Genomic DNA, 13,724 nt, shown 5'->3' on the forward strand with positions numbered 1-13,724 from the left:
GCGGGTAGAAAAAATAAACACTGATTTAGGCAGAGAGACTAAAAGACTTAATCCAGAGAGAGAGAAAGGAAAATAAAGAAGGAGGCGGGGAAAATGAAATGAAGATAAAGTTACCCAGACAGAGAAACTATGTGGCTTGATTATTGCAGACAGAAAGGAGTGTAAAGAAGGAGGTGTAGAACATGTTATCAAGACAATGGATTAAATATGTCTGTTTAGAGAGACCAATAACCAGAGTAACCAGCCTAGGGGAGGGAAGAGATAAGGAGGAGAAAGGGGGAGTAGAATATATATATCCAGAGTTGACCTAGAATTAATCCAGGCAATGGTGCACCGCTTGTCGGGAGTAGCTGTCTGCAGGGTCTGGGCCCATCTGGTGGCTACGCAGTTACCCAGCGCAAGGGGGCGTGGTTTGGCGTAATGTGGACCCACCTCCACTATGGGCGGGGGAGTGATCCCTGAGGCCCCGCCTTGTTTGGGGCGGGGGGATGGTGATCCCTCAGTCTCTTCTCCACGGAGCCCACCTGCTGGACTCAGTTTGAGTCGTCCTCACTCCGCAGGCGCAGACGGGGCGGTTCTTTCTTGCTCCGCCAACTCCCCTGACCCGCGCTTGGCTAGGATTCAAAGTCCCGCTCCGCGCATTCTGGCGCTGGGGAAGCGCCTCTCGGTGCGTGATATGTGGTCTCGGCTGGTTTTGTCTGTGCCCCCCACACTTCAGGGAGGACCGCCTTCTCCTACTGTGGACTGAGCCGCTGCCTTCCCCGGGAGCCCCCCAGGTGGCGGACGCAGGCAGGCTTTGTCTTTTCCCACGGCACTCCAGGGAAAGGCCACCTTTTCCTCCCTGCAGACTGAGCCCTCAGCCCAGCCACTGTGCCCGGGGTGGCGGACACAGGCAGGTTCTGTGCTATCGCGCAGCCCTCCAGGGAGGGAACCACTTTCTCCAGCTGCGGACTGAGCCCTGACCTACCACGGCACCCAGGGCTGGCGCCCCTCCTCCCCAGGTGTGCGAATAGGGAGCCCGCCCCAGTCCAGAGAAAGCCCCGCAATTAGAGATCAGATGCCTCTCAGTCTCAATCCGAGGTCTTTCTCCTGTCCAGCTATGGTCCTGCCCTTCCCTACCCTCTCTTTCTCTTCCCTTTGTCTCTCCGCAGAAGGGGGTCCCTCCCCTCCGTGCCCACGGGGCATTTTTCTTATCTCCCCCAGTTCGCAGTTACCCACCTATCTTTTTTCGAGTTTCTCATTTTCTTCCTAGTAGATTCAGTCTCTTTTCCTCCCAGGCTCTGGGGTTCAAAGTCCTTTGGCTTCTACACTTCTTTGTTTGAGACGCAGGAAATATGGATTCCCCCTACTTCTCCGCCCTGTTGGCCAATAAAAATCCTCCTAATCCCTATATTCTTCAGTGACCACCCCATCTCTGTCTCTGCTCACTCTCATCCAGAGTCTCAAAGGAATGGCCATCTCTCATTTTGATTTCCTCATACTCCATTCACGTGTCTACCACTAGCTTTTGGCTTGTGCTGTACTCTTCCGCCCAAACTCCTTGCTGAGGTTCCTCTTTGTCAACTCTCGCTTCATTTCATCAGTCCTTGCTTTACTGGATTTCTCTGCCCCATTTGGCACTATTAATCCATCTACCTTCTGAAAGCTTTCTACTTCTTTAAAACTTTTTACGTCTCTGTTTCCTTGGTTCTTCCAGAATGGACTGTCCATTCTCACATTTCTTTCTGAGGTATGTTTCCTCTATGAAATTTTTATAGGTTGGAGTAATTGTCTGTGTTCTGCTCTTCTCATTCTACATATTCTTTTTTTTTTAAAAACGTTTTATTTATTGTTGAGAGACAGAGACAGAGTGTGAGTGGGGGAAGGGCAGAGAGAGAGGGAGACACAGAATCGGAAGCAGGCTCCAGGCTCTGAGCTGTCAGCATAGAGCCCGATGTGGGGCTCGAACCCATGAAGCATGAGATCATGACCTGAGCCGAAGTCAGATGTTAAACCTACTGAGCCACCCAGGCGCCCCTTATTCTACGCATTCTTAAAAAGGAGTATTGAATATCGAATGGCATCCTTAAATTAGAGTCAAGTTGTAAAAATTGATATCAAGGGTTACATGGTAACAATGACATGAAAATGTGAATTGCTATCTTTCTATACATGTTCAGAGTTGTTCGTCAGTTCGTTCGAGTTTCAAATGCCCCAGCTGCTTTATACTTTGTCTCTATTTCCTAAGGCTTCTTAGTGTGTCTAGAATTAGAATGAGCATTGGTCTCTAATGGTTCTGCATTAATTTTGAATCCCTGAAAAAAAATGAATAAATCTATTAGAAACCACTTAATTTCATTTTGTCATTTTCTAGATAATACATTCTGGTGTAGGCAGTCCATTTTTTAAGCAAGTTTGCAATAAACAATTTCCCGTCAAGGTTAATATAATAGGCAAACACCTTTTGCTGCAACAGCTGGCAAGAGGTAATGAAAGATTAGCTTACATTATGATTCATTATTTCAAAATGTCAGAATAAAGTGGATCTTCTGCATCCCCCAAGCCTCTTATTCTTTGGAAGAGGGTACATGTTTTGCTTTTCTAATGTTAATAGATTCACTGTTTTTTATTTTCTCCTATTTTTTTTTCCAGGCCCAATTCAGACAATCGGCGCCAGAGTGGCAGAGAGAGATTGGCCAGTACTGGTGATAAGGGAAGCATGGCCATGGAGTCTGCCAAGGAGACCCGCTACTGTGCAGTATGCAATGACTATGCCTCAGGCTACCATTATGGAGTATGGTCCTGTGAGGGCTGTAAGGCCTTCTTCAAGAGAAGTATTCAAGGTAATAGTGTGTTAAAAGCGACCTATTCCACTTTTAATCCTGAGGGGGGAAGCCACTGAAGAAGGAAGGCATAAGAGCAGCCATTTGTCGAAGAACACTAATACCTAGTAGGTCCACTAGTATCTCTGGTAGAAAGATAGTGAAAAAAAAGTTCTCAGGAGAAAGAGTTGACAAAGACCAGGACAGTTGTGGCTGAGTAGTTACGCTTCCTCCATTTGGCAAGATCCAAGCAGTCTTGAGCAACCCTACGGGAAGAGGACTCCAGTAGCTGGGTATTGATATGTTTGTGCCCTGGTGAGGGAAGGGCAGGTGGATATTCATGTGTTGTAGGCAACTAAGCTTATAGGATACTGTGTAATGTTAGTTGTCTGTACATGATTACCTTTCCACCTTGGCTGTGTCCAGACATGTATTCTGTTCTGATCTTTGCTCCAGACCAATTCTAATTTAACTTGTTCTTCTCTGGCTTTTCTTCCATCTCTTTGTTGTCTCAGTGGATGAAATGACCTTTTGCTAAAATGAGAAGAAGACACAATAGCTGTGACTTGTAATAGGGGGGCATATTATCTGTATAAGCAGTTATTAAGTATTTACTTGTTACATTTCATTCACCTGTCTGCTTGATCCTTTTCTTGTATATGGTTCATCAAGTACAGCTTCTCCTTTATACTGCCAGCTACAATTTATTTCTACTCCAAGAGTGTCTATATTATTGTATTTTAGAGTATGCCCTGGGGGGAATACCATTCATTTTTACTACTGAAAATATCTATGCTAAATTCCCTTTGTCTGACAGGAATAGCAATCTGATAGGAGTTTAGGTTAGCTGAATTAACTTTGTCTTGGTCCATTTTAAAAGCAGTTTTTTGACAGTTATTATTTTCAACATCTTTTAGAAATCTTCTGTAATACTTGGGCTTTTTTTGTTGGGTTTCTTAATAAAATTAATGATATTCTCTGATAGTAAATTTTTGTTTATATATATATTATATATATGTATCCACACAAAGATTTATAGAAATAAATACACACACACACATATATACCTATATCTATGTGTTCAAACAACACAGATTATTTAATTTTACCAACTGATACTATATTTTTAAAAATTTTAATGTTTATTTTTGAGAGAGAGAGAGAGAGGATCAGAAGCAGGCTCCAGGCTCCGTGCTGTCAGCACAGCCCAATGCTTACCTTTACTAAGCACAACACTGTACAAGGCCCTGGAGACACAATTATAGGAAATACATGGTCCTTATTCTCATAGACCTTAAAAAGTAATGGGAGTGTCGGACAAATAAATTGGCAACCAAATTACAGTGTGAAAAGCACCAAGATGAGGGTGAGTGCAGGGTGTTACAAGAGTCCAAACTTGTCTCAGTGCTGGTGGGTGTGAGTCAGGCTCTGAGGATGTTTCTTGATTTAAAATTAAGTCTGGAGGATGAGGCAAGTGAGCAAAATGAAGAAAGATGGGATGGGTGTTCACTTACAGGAACGAGCATATGAGCAAAGACCAGGAGGTGAAATGGAGTTTGGGGAGTTCTGTGAATAGTTATTAATAAAATTGACCCTTAGATTAAACAAAGACATTCTTGAGCCATGTATATATTCTTAGGTTATGTAGAAACCAAGTAGTTTATTTCCTTTTTACTTGAGTAGCATTTCTATGTATTTGATTTGTTTGTTCATATAAGAGGGAATACAAGAGCACGTTTAGTGATTTCTTGTCCCATTTTCTCATGATAGTCTTGATAACTTGCAACTAAAAAGTTTTACTGAACTTCTTTGGCTCTTTATAAGTCACACTGCCCCTCAAACCTATTTAAGGACAGTGAAGGGTCTGACATGCAGGTAGAAACTTCTGAAGATGCTGTAGCTGTCCTTGTTTTTCTTGTTACTTAAGAAAAGAGCTAGAAATGAGTATCCATCAGATTGCTCTAGTGCTCTAAGTGTTTTCGTTGAAGAGGTAAAGTGTTTGATTTGAAAGCATACAAATTTTCATCCACTACTTAGTGTATAAACTTGATTACTCAAGAAATTGAGTAATGGCCTTCAGTTAAACATACTGTTTTTTTTTTTTTATAAAGAAAAGTCAAAGACACTATTTAAGGAAGGGGTAAATGGAATATTATATGGAACTTGTTAATCATTGCAGGTGGAGAATCAGTGTTTCTTAAGATGTATTGTAATCAGAGACTTTGGATGAGTTATATAAGCAGATGTGATGATTGGTTCAACAGCCAGGCACTACTTTTGAGTGTTGTTTTGAGGAAAAAGGACTCCCCTGAACTCACTTCTTCCCTGACACTATCATTTCAAATGGTCATGAGGTACAGTAGAATCCCAAGTCTATCTGTACACCATTAGCTGTGCTACCGCTTCATGTTATCTCGCTAATGTGTATATAGAAGATGGTGACCATTAGATCAAACAGACATGGTCCAGGCAGGTGTTGGATTAAAGGTGAGGTAAGATCCTAAGGACATTAGGGTGATACCAGGGTGGAGTCTGGTTATGGTTCAAGACAGTGGGGTCTTGGGTCCAACAAGGATAACTGAGAAGCTTTATCTATCAGGCCTTAGAAAGCACTGGTGGGGGCGGGGGGGGGGGAGGTTGGGAGGGGGTGGTGAGACATTCCAGCACCCTGGATAGCTCCTTCAACAGCAGCTGAGGATAAGCCGAGACTTTCTGAAGACCTTCAGTGCACTTAGTTGGGTCCATCCACTTTGTAGAGCTGTATTAAAAGAGAACTTAGTTCTTTCATGCCTAGGAACTCACCCTTGTTCACCCACGCTGTATTAGTTTTTATGTTTAGTTTCCTATTTCTGGCTACCTTCCGGCTTGACATATGTACCCATGCCTGGGAAAAGTGCAGAGGATGGGGGATAAGTGGAGGCTGCTCTCTCATTATGTAACTATTTTCTCTCTGGAATCCTTTCAGAGATATGGCTCAAAGTTGAGGTCTGGCAGTATATGCACACAAAAATACTAAACCTTTGATCTTCATATTTCACACTTGCCCCTCTACCATCTAGTCTCCATGGAACAGCAGGTGAAATCTTTTAAATATATTAATCAGGTCATGTGGTCTTAAAACTCACTGCTCTCGAAGTCCAGATTCCCTTCTATGGCTGAGAATACTCTTCACTCCCTTAGTCCTGCTTATTTCTCCCCCCCGTTCACTGCAATCCAGCCACAGTGGCCCTCTTTCCCTTCCTCCAGCACACCAACCGTGTTCCTTCCTCAGGACCTCAGCATGTTTTCCCCTTTGCGTGCAACATCTGGATCTTTACTCTGCTGCTTTCTTGTCATTTGGATCTCTGCCCAAGATCGCGTTCTCAGAGAAATCTTCCCTGATTACCTTAGCCAAAGTAACCCTACAAATGTTTGCCCCTAGTTTTTTTTTTTAATCTTTACTCCATTACCCTTATTTTTACTTTAAGGGCCTTAAACCCTTAATGAAGTTCTTTTATTTATTCATTTGGTTGATGATTGTCTGTACCAGGTGCTGCTTCCCCATGTTCCCACCCAAACTTGAATGTAAGTAAGCTCAGTGAAAGCTGGTTTCAGATCTGGTCTTCCCTGTGAGTTACTGTTGTACCAGTGCCTCTGGTAGTGTTGGGCACATCTCTGGTAAATAGACTATGACAAGGGGCACCTGGATGGCTCGGTCGGTTGGGCGTCTGACTTCAGCTCAGGTCATGATCTCACTGCTTATGAGTTCGAGCCCCACAATGGGCTCTGTGCTGACATCTCAGAGCCTGGAGCCCACTTTGGATTCTGTGTCTCCCTCTGTCTCTCTCTGCCCCTCCCTAGCTCATGCTCTGTCTCTCTCCTTCAAAAATAAATAAACATTTTAAAAAATAAAAAAAAATAGACTGTGACAAGAGGTCAAAAGAATGGTAGAGAAAGACTGGTATAGGACGTCAGAGAAGGAGGAAATTTCATTCGGTAAGGCCAGTAAGAGAAGCATTAATGCAAATGGTGTATTCAATATATGTCTAAAAAGAAATGAAGGATTTTCATAGACAACAAGAAGTCTGGAAAATAATTCCAGAAATGTGAAGTAGCATAAGCCAAGAAAAGCTCAGTGGAAACTGAGTAAATAAGTCTTGAGAGAACAGGGGCTTACTGTTCTCTTTCTACCTTTTTTTTTTTTTCTCTTCAGCCTTTTAAAAAATGTTTGTTTGTTTGTTTGTTTGTTTGTTTGTTTGGAGAGGGAGAGAGAACAGTGGGAAGGGGCAGAGGGTGGGGGGAGAGAGAATCCCAAGCAGGCTTTGCATTGTCAGCAGAGAGCCCCGTGTGGGGCTCTGTCCCACAAACCTGTGAGATGTGACCTGAGCCAAAACCGAGAGTCAAATGCTCAACCGACTGAGCCACCCAGGCATCCCTCCTTTACAGCTTTTTGGAAATAGGCACTCCCCAGCATCTGTAATCTGTTTTCCTTTCATTTTCCCATCCTTTTTTTTTTCTCCACCCAGTTTCCTAGATAGTCTCAGGCATATCTGCTATGGGTTTAGTTGTGCTTCCCCAAAAGCCATGTTGAAGTTCTAGCCCCCAGTGCCTGAGGATGTGACGTTATTAGGAAATAAGGTCTTTGCAGATATAATTTGTTGAAGTCATATTGGCCCTTAATTGAATAGGACTAGTGTCCTTATAAGAAGAGGGACGTTTGGATACAGAGACAGGGAGGAGGATGCCATGAGCCGATGAAGAGAGAGATTGGAGTGATGTGTCTACATGCCAAAGAACACCAGAGATTGCTGGCAAAAGCCAGAAGCTACGAAGAGGCAAGGCAGTGGTGTTCTCCACAGTGTTCAGAGAGTGTGTGCAGTGGAATCCCAAGTCTATCTGTACACCATTAGCTATGCTAGCACTTCATGTTATCTCGCTGACAACTTGACTTCAGATTTTTAGCCTCCAGAACTGCGGGACAATACTTCATGTTGTTTTAAGTTAGTCACTTGTGTTTTGTTACGGAGGCCCTAGGGAAACAATATTTAAGCCCCTAAGTGCCACAACTATGCAAATATCTCCCACAGCTAGCTCCTGCCTCCACCTTGCTTCCTGTAGCGACTCCTCAAGTGTCATCATTGGACACCAGCCACTCCTCCCCAGGACTGCTGTTTGTGTCTCTTTCCCGATTGTACCCTCAGGTACCCGTGCTTCAGCCCTTGCAGTCAGTCTCTTCGCCTGCTCGCTGTGCGGCACCGCCCCTGAGGTTTCCCAGCAGAACTGTTGTGTAGTCTGTTGAGACCATGTCTCTCATTCCCCCTAACTTCATCCAATTCCCGCCAGCTTTCTCCAGGATCACTGCAGTCATTTGAGTTTTCCTTTTGCCTTCTCCTTCACCTAAACCATTGGGTTCATTTGTTTTTCCTTCTTCCAAGCCATTGTGCACACTGCCCTTCTACTAATGTTCTTAGAGCAAATCACGAATCATGTCAATACCTTGTACATAAAGAATGCTTTAATGACTTTGCTGGCCCATGGGATAATCCTTAGGCAACCATTCAAGAATTTCCAAATCACTGTTTCTACTTTTGACTTGTTGTTACTCAAATATGAGCATTCCATTTCTTTGCTGGGAATTTCTTTCCAAACTTAACAGTAAAGTTTCTTTCTACTGTAGTCAAAAGGTACTGTGATCAAACCTTTTCTGCTGTTAATGCAGAAGTTCTCCCCTGTGGCCTTCTGTGTTACCTCGTTCCCATTGTCTGGGACTGTGAGTATTTGTGTAGATGTGTCTTTCTGTTACGGAATGTGAGCATCTCACAGGTAAGGCCCAGATCAAGGCTTAATCTTTATTATTATTATTATTATTATTATTATTATTATTATTATTTTAGCATGTGCACGAGAGAAAGATCTTACGATGGCTCCATGCTTAGTATGGAGCCCAACATGGGGCTCAATCCCATGACCCTGGGATCGTGACCTGAGCTGAAATCAAGAGTCAGAATCTCAACCAACTGAGCCACCCAGGCTCCCCAAGTCTTTGTTTTATAGGAGCCATTCAGTGAATAAACAAAAGTATGAAAGGAGGTTAGAATCAGTGTGTGGGCTTTAGGTAACACAAAACCATTGCATTTTTTTTTTCAATAATAAGAAAGATAGGACAAAACACACTTTAATTAGGATTAACCTGCCAGAGGCATATAGGAGAGACCACAGAGGGAGAAAGTGGAAACATGATGACTACATTGGCTGGTATTCCAATAGCTTAGAAAGGCTAAAAATCTTGTCTTTTGGGAATTTGTGAAATGGGGCAAAAAAGAAGTAGACTGAAAGATATTATAATGAAAGAATCTACATTGCTTTAAGATGATTCAGCATGGGATGTCTGGGAGAGGAGGGGGTTAAAAAGTATCAGACACAGAGGAAGAATAATGGTGTCATCACCTGAGCTGAGAAGAGGAAGAGAAAGGCCAATTAGAGAGGGGTTGGGGTGAGTTCAATTCCAGACATACTGAATTTGACATGATAGCTGGGTGTCCAGGCAGAATTACCCAGCAGATGCAGAAAGTGAATCAGCACTCTGCAGACGATCCAGGGGTGGGGATTTGAATCAATTTCCTCAATTAATTTTAAAGAAACTTAGTGAAAAGAATGGTTTAACTGCTTCCTGAGGGCTGCCCATTATTAATAATGGAGAAGTAACTCCAGAAACTTCCTCTTGATTCTCATAATAATGTATTATGAGTTCCCTGCATCTTACCAAAACCTTGCAAGAAACACTCTTATTATTAAAAGTGTATGTTTGAGGCCCTTCTAAAGAGGAAAACCACAAATTAGCCCAAGAGGGCCAAATGCTGCTCTCCAGGAGCTTACAATTTAAAAAAGAACATGCTGGCTCCATCACATTAAGCTGTACAAATAGTAGACGGCAGGAACAAATATAAGCATTTTTATGATTTTCAAATAAAAAGCAGGTTTCCCCCCCCAAATTATTTATACTGTGGGAGTCCACAGACATCCTTTCTAACCCAGAGCTTGCCTAATCCTTCCATTATTTCCACTTCTCATTTTTACTCTCCATGTTGTAGTCACGTGAGGTTGAGGGGCAGAAGAATTTCACCGTGTACACATACGAGTATTATGTAATTTTCAAATGAAAGCATTTTAATGAAACTTTATGAAAGAAAGGCCTGACCCCCAGGTATTGGTAAATTTGCTAGATGTTTGGCTCCTGGTTCTCATCAGACGAAAAGAAAGGCCCCGCCCCGAGATTCAAACCCCAGAACTTCTTTCCATGTAAGAATGTCATTCTCATTACCACTTTTAGGTACTTGCTAGTCTTGATTGCCATCGTATGAAATTAGATGTGTGTTCTCACCCGCACGCATGCATTGGAGGAAGGGCTCAGAAGAGCAAAATCATAGTCTTTTTTACCTGTGAAATGATAGCGGCTCGTCCTTTTTTTCCCTTTGGCCAAGTAATCTTTACCTTGGAGATAATTAAGACAAAAAGCATTTGACAAATACAATCAGTATAGAGCCCCTATTTCTTGGCAGCTCTTGTGGACACAGCTGAAGCTTTCAGAGGTCTTTAAAAACCATGGCAACAAATGCCTTTGAAGGGTAAGCAAAGGTTCCAAATGTTTTTAATCGCTGGTGTTTTTTATGTTACCACTTCGAGCGTTCCTCTTCATTTTTTGTTCATCTGATTGAAATTAAATTTCCAATTTCCCTACTAAGTGGTTCTGTCCTGGTGATGGCATCGACGATTTCCATTAAAGTGGTAGACTTTGTGCCCGTATATAGTGGTTAAGCATATCAACAATGCCAGTAGAAAGCCTTACATATGAGTGGCAATAATTTCACGCAAAATTATACATAGCCTTTAATTGGCACATTTTCAGAGGGCATCAACTACCCCTCAAAATTATGTGCTCATATTGTTCTTATAAAACCTACCAATGGTGGCCCATGGCCCAATCCTGCCCGAATTTCTTTCCTTCATAGAACGCTGCTGTCAATACCTTTAAAATGCTCTATCCTTTTAAAGAGCATGGCCTGTTTTCCTGATGCTCAGAGAAAAGTATACTTTGAGTGTAGGCTGCTCATTTCTGAACAATATATTCTACTTTACTATTTCAGGTCTGTATATACAGGTTATACTATAGCCTGCCTTTTGACGGAAAAATAACATTCAAGAAGAATCTATTTCATGAATCTATCATTTACTTGGTAAAACTTTTTCTTGCTGTTATGTTAATTCTCTGCTCATGTGCAAATTATGGAGCAGATTTGATATTTTTGAAGGGAAGAACTGCTTTCCTTGAGAGAGAATAGAGCGGGGAAAATAGACCTCTTATTTCTCCCCACATTTTCATCTTCCTTTCGCTGGTAGAAAGAGATTTCATGTCTTCAGTTGCTAAGAAATAAAGGATCAAAGAAGAAAACAATTTAATTGTCGGGGAGCCTGGGTGGCTCACTCTGTTAAGCGGCTGACTTCAGCTCAGGTCATCATCTCTTGGTTCACCAGTTCGAGCCCCGCATTAGGCTCTGTGCTGATAGGTCAGAGCCTGGAGCCTGCTTCCGATTCTGCGTTTCCATCTCTGTCTCTGCCCCTCCATGCTCACACTCTGTCTCTCTCTCTTTATCAAAAATAAATTAAAAAATTAAAAAAAGAGGAAAATAATTCAATTGTTATTAATTATTAACTATAATGTCTCTCTACAATAGGTAGTATTCTGTTTTCTTTGAGAAAGAGTATACAGATTTAAAATTTTATCCAAATGAGCATCATTTTTATCTGATTCATTTGGCAGTCTCAGAATCATGTGTCATGTATTAGGAAATATGGAGTGAATGGGTGGCTAGATTACATTTATAAATATGAATTTTTTGGTAATTGAAATCTAAACACAATGCCCTGGAAGAATGGCTACACCACTTTAGCGTATCTCATTACGTGCACAATATTTTCCTTATACACCAGAGAAAATAAATTATGGTTTGTAAGATAATAGAAATTCATGATTGTTTTGTTCCTTTGACATGTTCAAGTTACTAATAAGGGGATTCACTTGAAAATTATGTAAAAGTGCATTTGCCACTTCTATTAACCAGGGCCATGGTGGTACCTTATTGTCACCATAACAATGGTCTTCTCTTTTATTTCTTTTTTTTTTTTAAGTTTGTATTTATTTATTTTGAGAGTATGTGTGCTTATGAGCTGGGGAGGGGCAGAGAGAGGGAGGGAGAGAGCCTGACGCAGGACTTGACCTCATGAACCGGCAGATCATGACTTGAGCTGAAATCAGGAGTTAGACGCTGAACCTGTTGAGCCCCCAGGTGGCTCGTTTTGTTTTGTTTTGTTTTGTTTTGGTTTTGATTGCTAAGATGCCAGTCACTCCAAGTACGCCTTCCCACTGCAGAGCAGCCCTGTCTACCCTCTACCTCGTGCACAATCCCTTGCACTGGCTTCTGTGTTTATTTATTTGTTTATATACTTTTTCTGTGTTTATTAAGTTAATTTGCAATATGGCTTCACCAGACCCTCGTGAGATTTGCGTGTCTTCACCTGTGGTTTCTGGCACATGTCATTCTCTTCCCTTTTCACCGCCTGACCTTCTAAGGACTGTGGTCTCTCTTTTACTTGACTCAGTCCTTGGTTTTCCTTCCTGTACTCTTCCCAGCACACGCGTACGCACCCACAGACCTCCCTGCTCACGTTCCTCACAAGTGCAAAAACATTTAAGCCAGAGACCCTGAAATCCTTGGAAGGATTCAGCTTGTACGCAAAGGGAAAGGTTGTGAAATATATATTACACCACAGAAGAGCTCAACTCTGCACTGCCAGAGACATCTCAAAATAGGATACAGGGACAGAAGAGTATTTCGGAAGATAATGCTATGAGTTGAGAGGAGGGAGCAGACACTGCTCTGGAGCAAACTCGAAGACGTCGTGGAGGAGATGGTGCTTAAAGTGGTATCTGTCCCAGGGCACCTGAGTGGCTCAGTCGGTTAAGCCACCGACTTCAGCTCGGGTCATGATCTTACAGTTCACGAGTTTGAGCCTCGTGTCGGGCTCTGTGCTGACAGCTCAGAGCCTGGAACCTTTTTCTGATTCTGTGTGTCTCTCTCTCTGCCCCTCCCCCACTTGTGCACGCGTGCACGCTCTCTCTCTCTCTCAAAAATAAATAAAAACATTAAAAAATAAATAAATAAAAAGAAGAAAGTGGTATCAGTCCTGAGGACCAGGCAGGGAATTCTGCCTCGTTGTAAGCGTGCCGTGATTTGCTGTGATCGGATGCTCCCTTTTGTACCTTCGATGCTGTAGAGTGTTATGTAGTGTTTTAGAAGAGCATGGGTGTTTTGCTATTTGTAACCTGTTAAAAATGTTTTTTTTAAATGTTTGTTTCTTTTTGAGAGAGAGACAGAGTGTGAGCAGGAGAGGGACAGAGAGAGAGACACACACACAGAATCTGAAGCAGGCTCCAGGCTCCCAGCTGTGAGCACAAAGCCTGACGTGAGGCTCAAACCCACGAACCGAACCGTGAGATAAGAACCTGAGCTGAAGTAGGACGCTCAGCCAACTGAGCCACCCAGGCGTCCCACTATGTGTAATATATTTAAAAAACGTAATTCCACGTGTATATCTGCATCCCTATTATTAGCAGTGCAGTGTCTAGAAGTTGATAATACTTTACTCATTTCCAGCATGTGAGTAATGTTTTATTTCAGCTTTATTTTTGAAGTTTGACATGAGTGATGTTAATAAATATCTAAAGATGTTCCTCTGTAGTAATAATAACGCAGCTGTTCTGGGGATAAATACAGTTGATATTTGATGTGGAAGAAAACAGTTTTTCCCAAGCTAAGATGTATTTAGGATGCTCAACATAGACTTCATAATTGTTTTTTAAGTTTATTTATTTTGAGAGAGAGAGAG

At 42.2% G+C, this 13,724-nt stretch overlaps 1 protein-coding gene across 5 annotated transcripts in view; it reads left to right on the plus strand.

The window, feature by feature from the left end:
• The window catches only part of ESR1 (estrogen receptor 1), a 380,605-nt gene that overhangs the window by 148,979 nt on the left and 217,902 nt on the right, over positions 1-13,724 (plus strand). For all 5 annotated transcript variants that reach the window (XM_047860318.1, XM_047860317.1, XM_047860320.1 and 2 more), the window contains one exon: positions 2,632-2,822. In XM_047860318.1, the coding sequence (XP_047716274.1) occupies positions 2,632-2,822 (191 nt within the window). The remainder of the gene's footprint in view (positions 1-2,631; positions 2,823-13,724) is intronic.

Source organism: Prionailurus viverrinus, chromosome B2 (genome assembly GCF_022837055.1).
Source record: "Prionailurus viverrinus isolate Anna chromosome B2, UM_Priviv_1.0, whole genome shotgun sequence".
NCBI classification, from domain to species: Eukaryota; Metazoa; Chordata; class Mammalia; order Carnivora; family Felidae; genus Prionailurus; species Prionailurus viverrinus.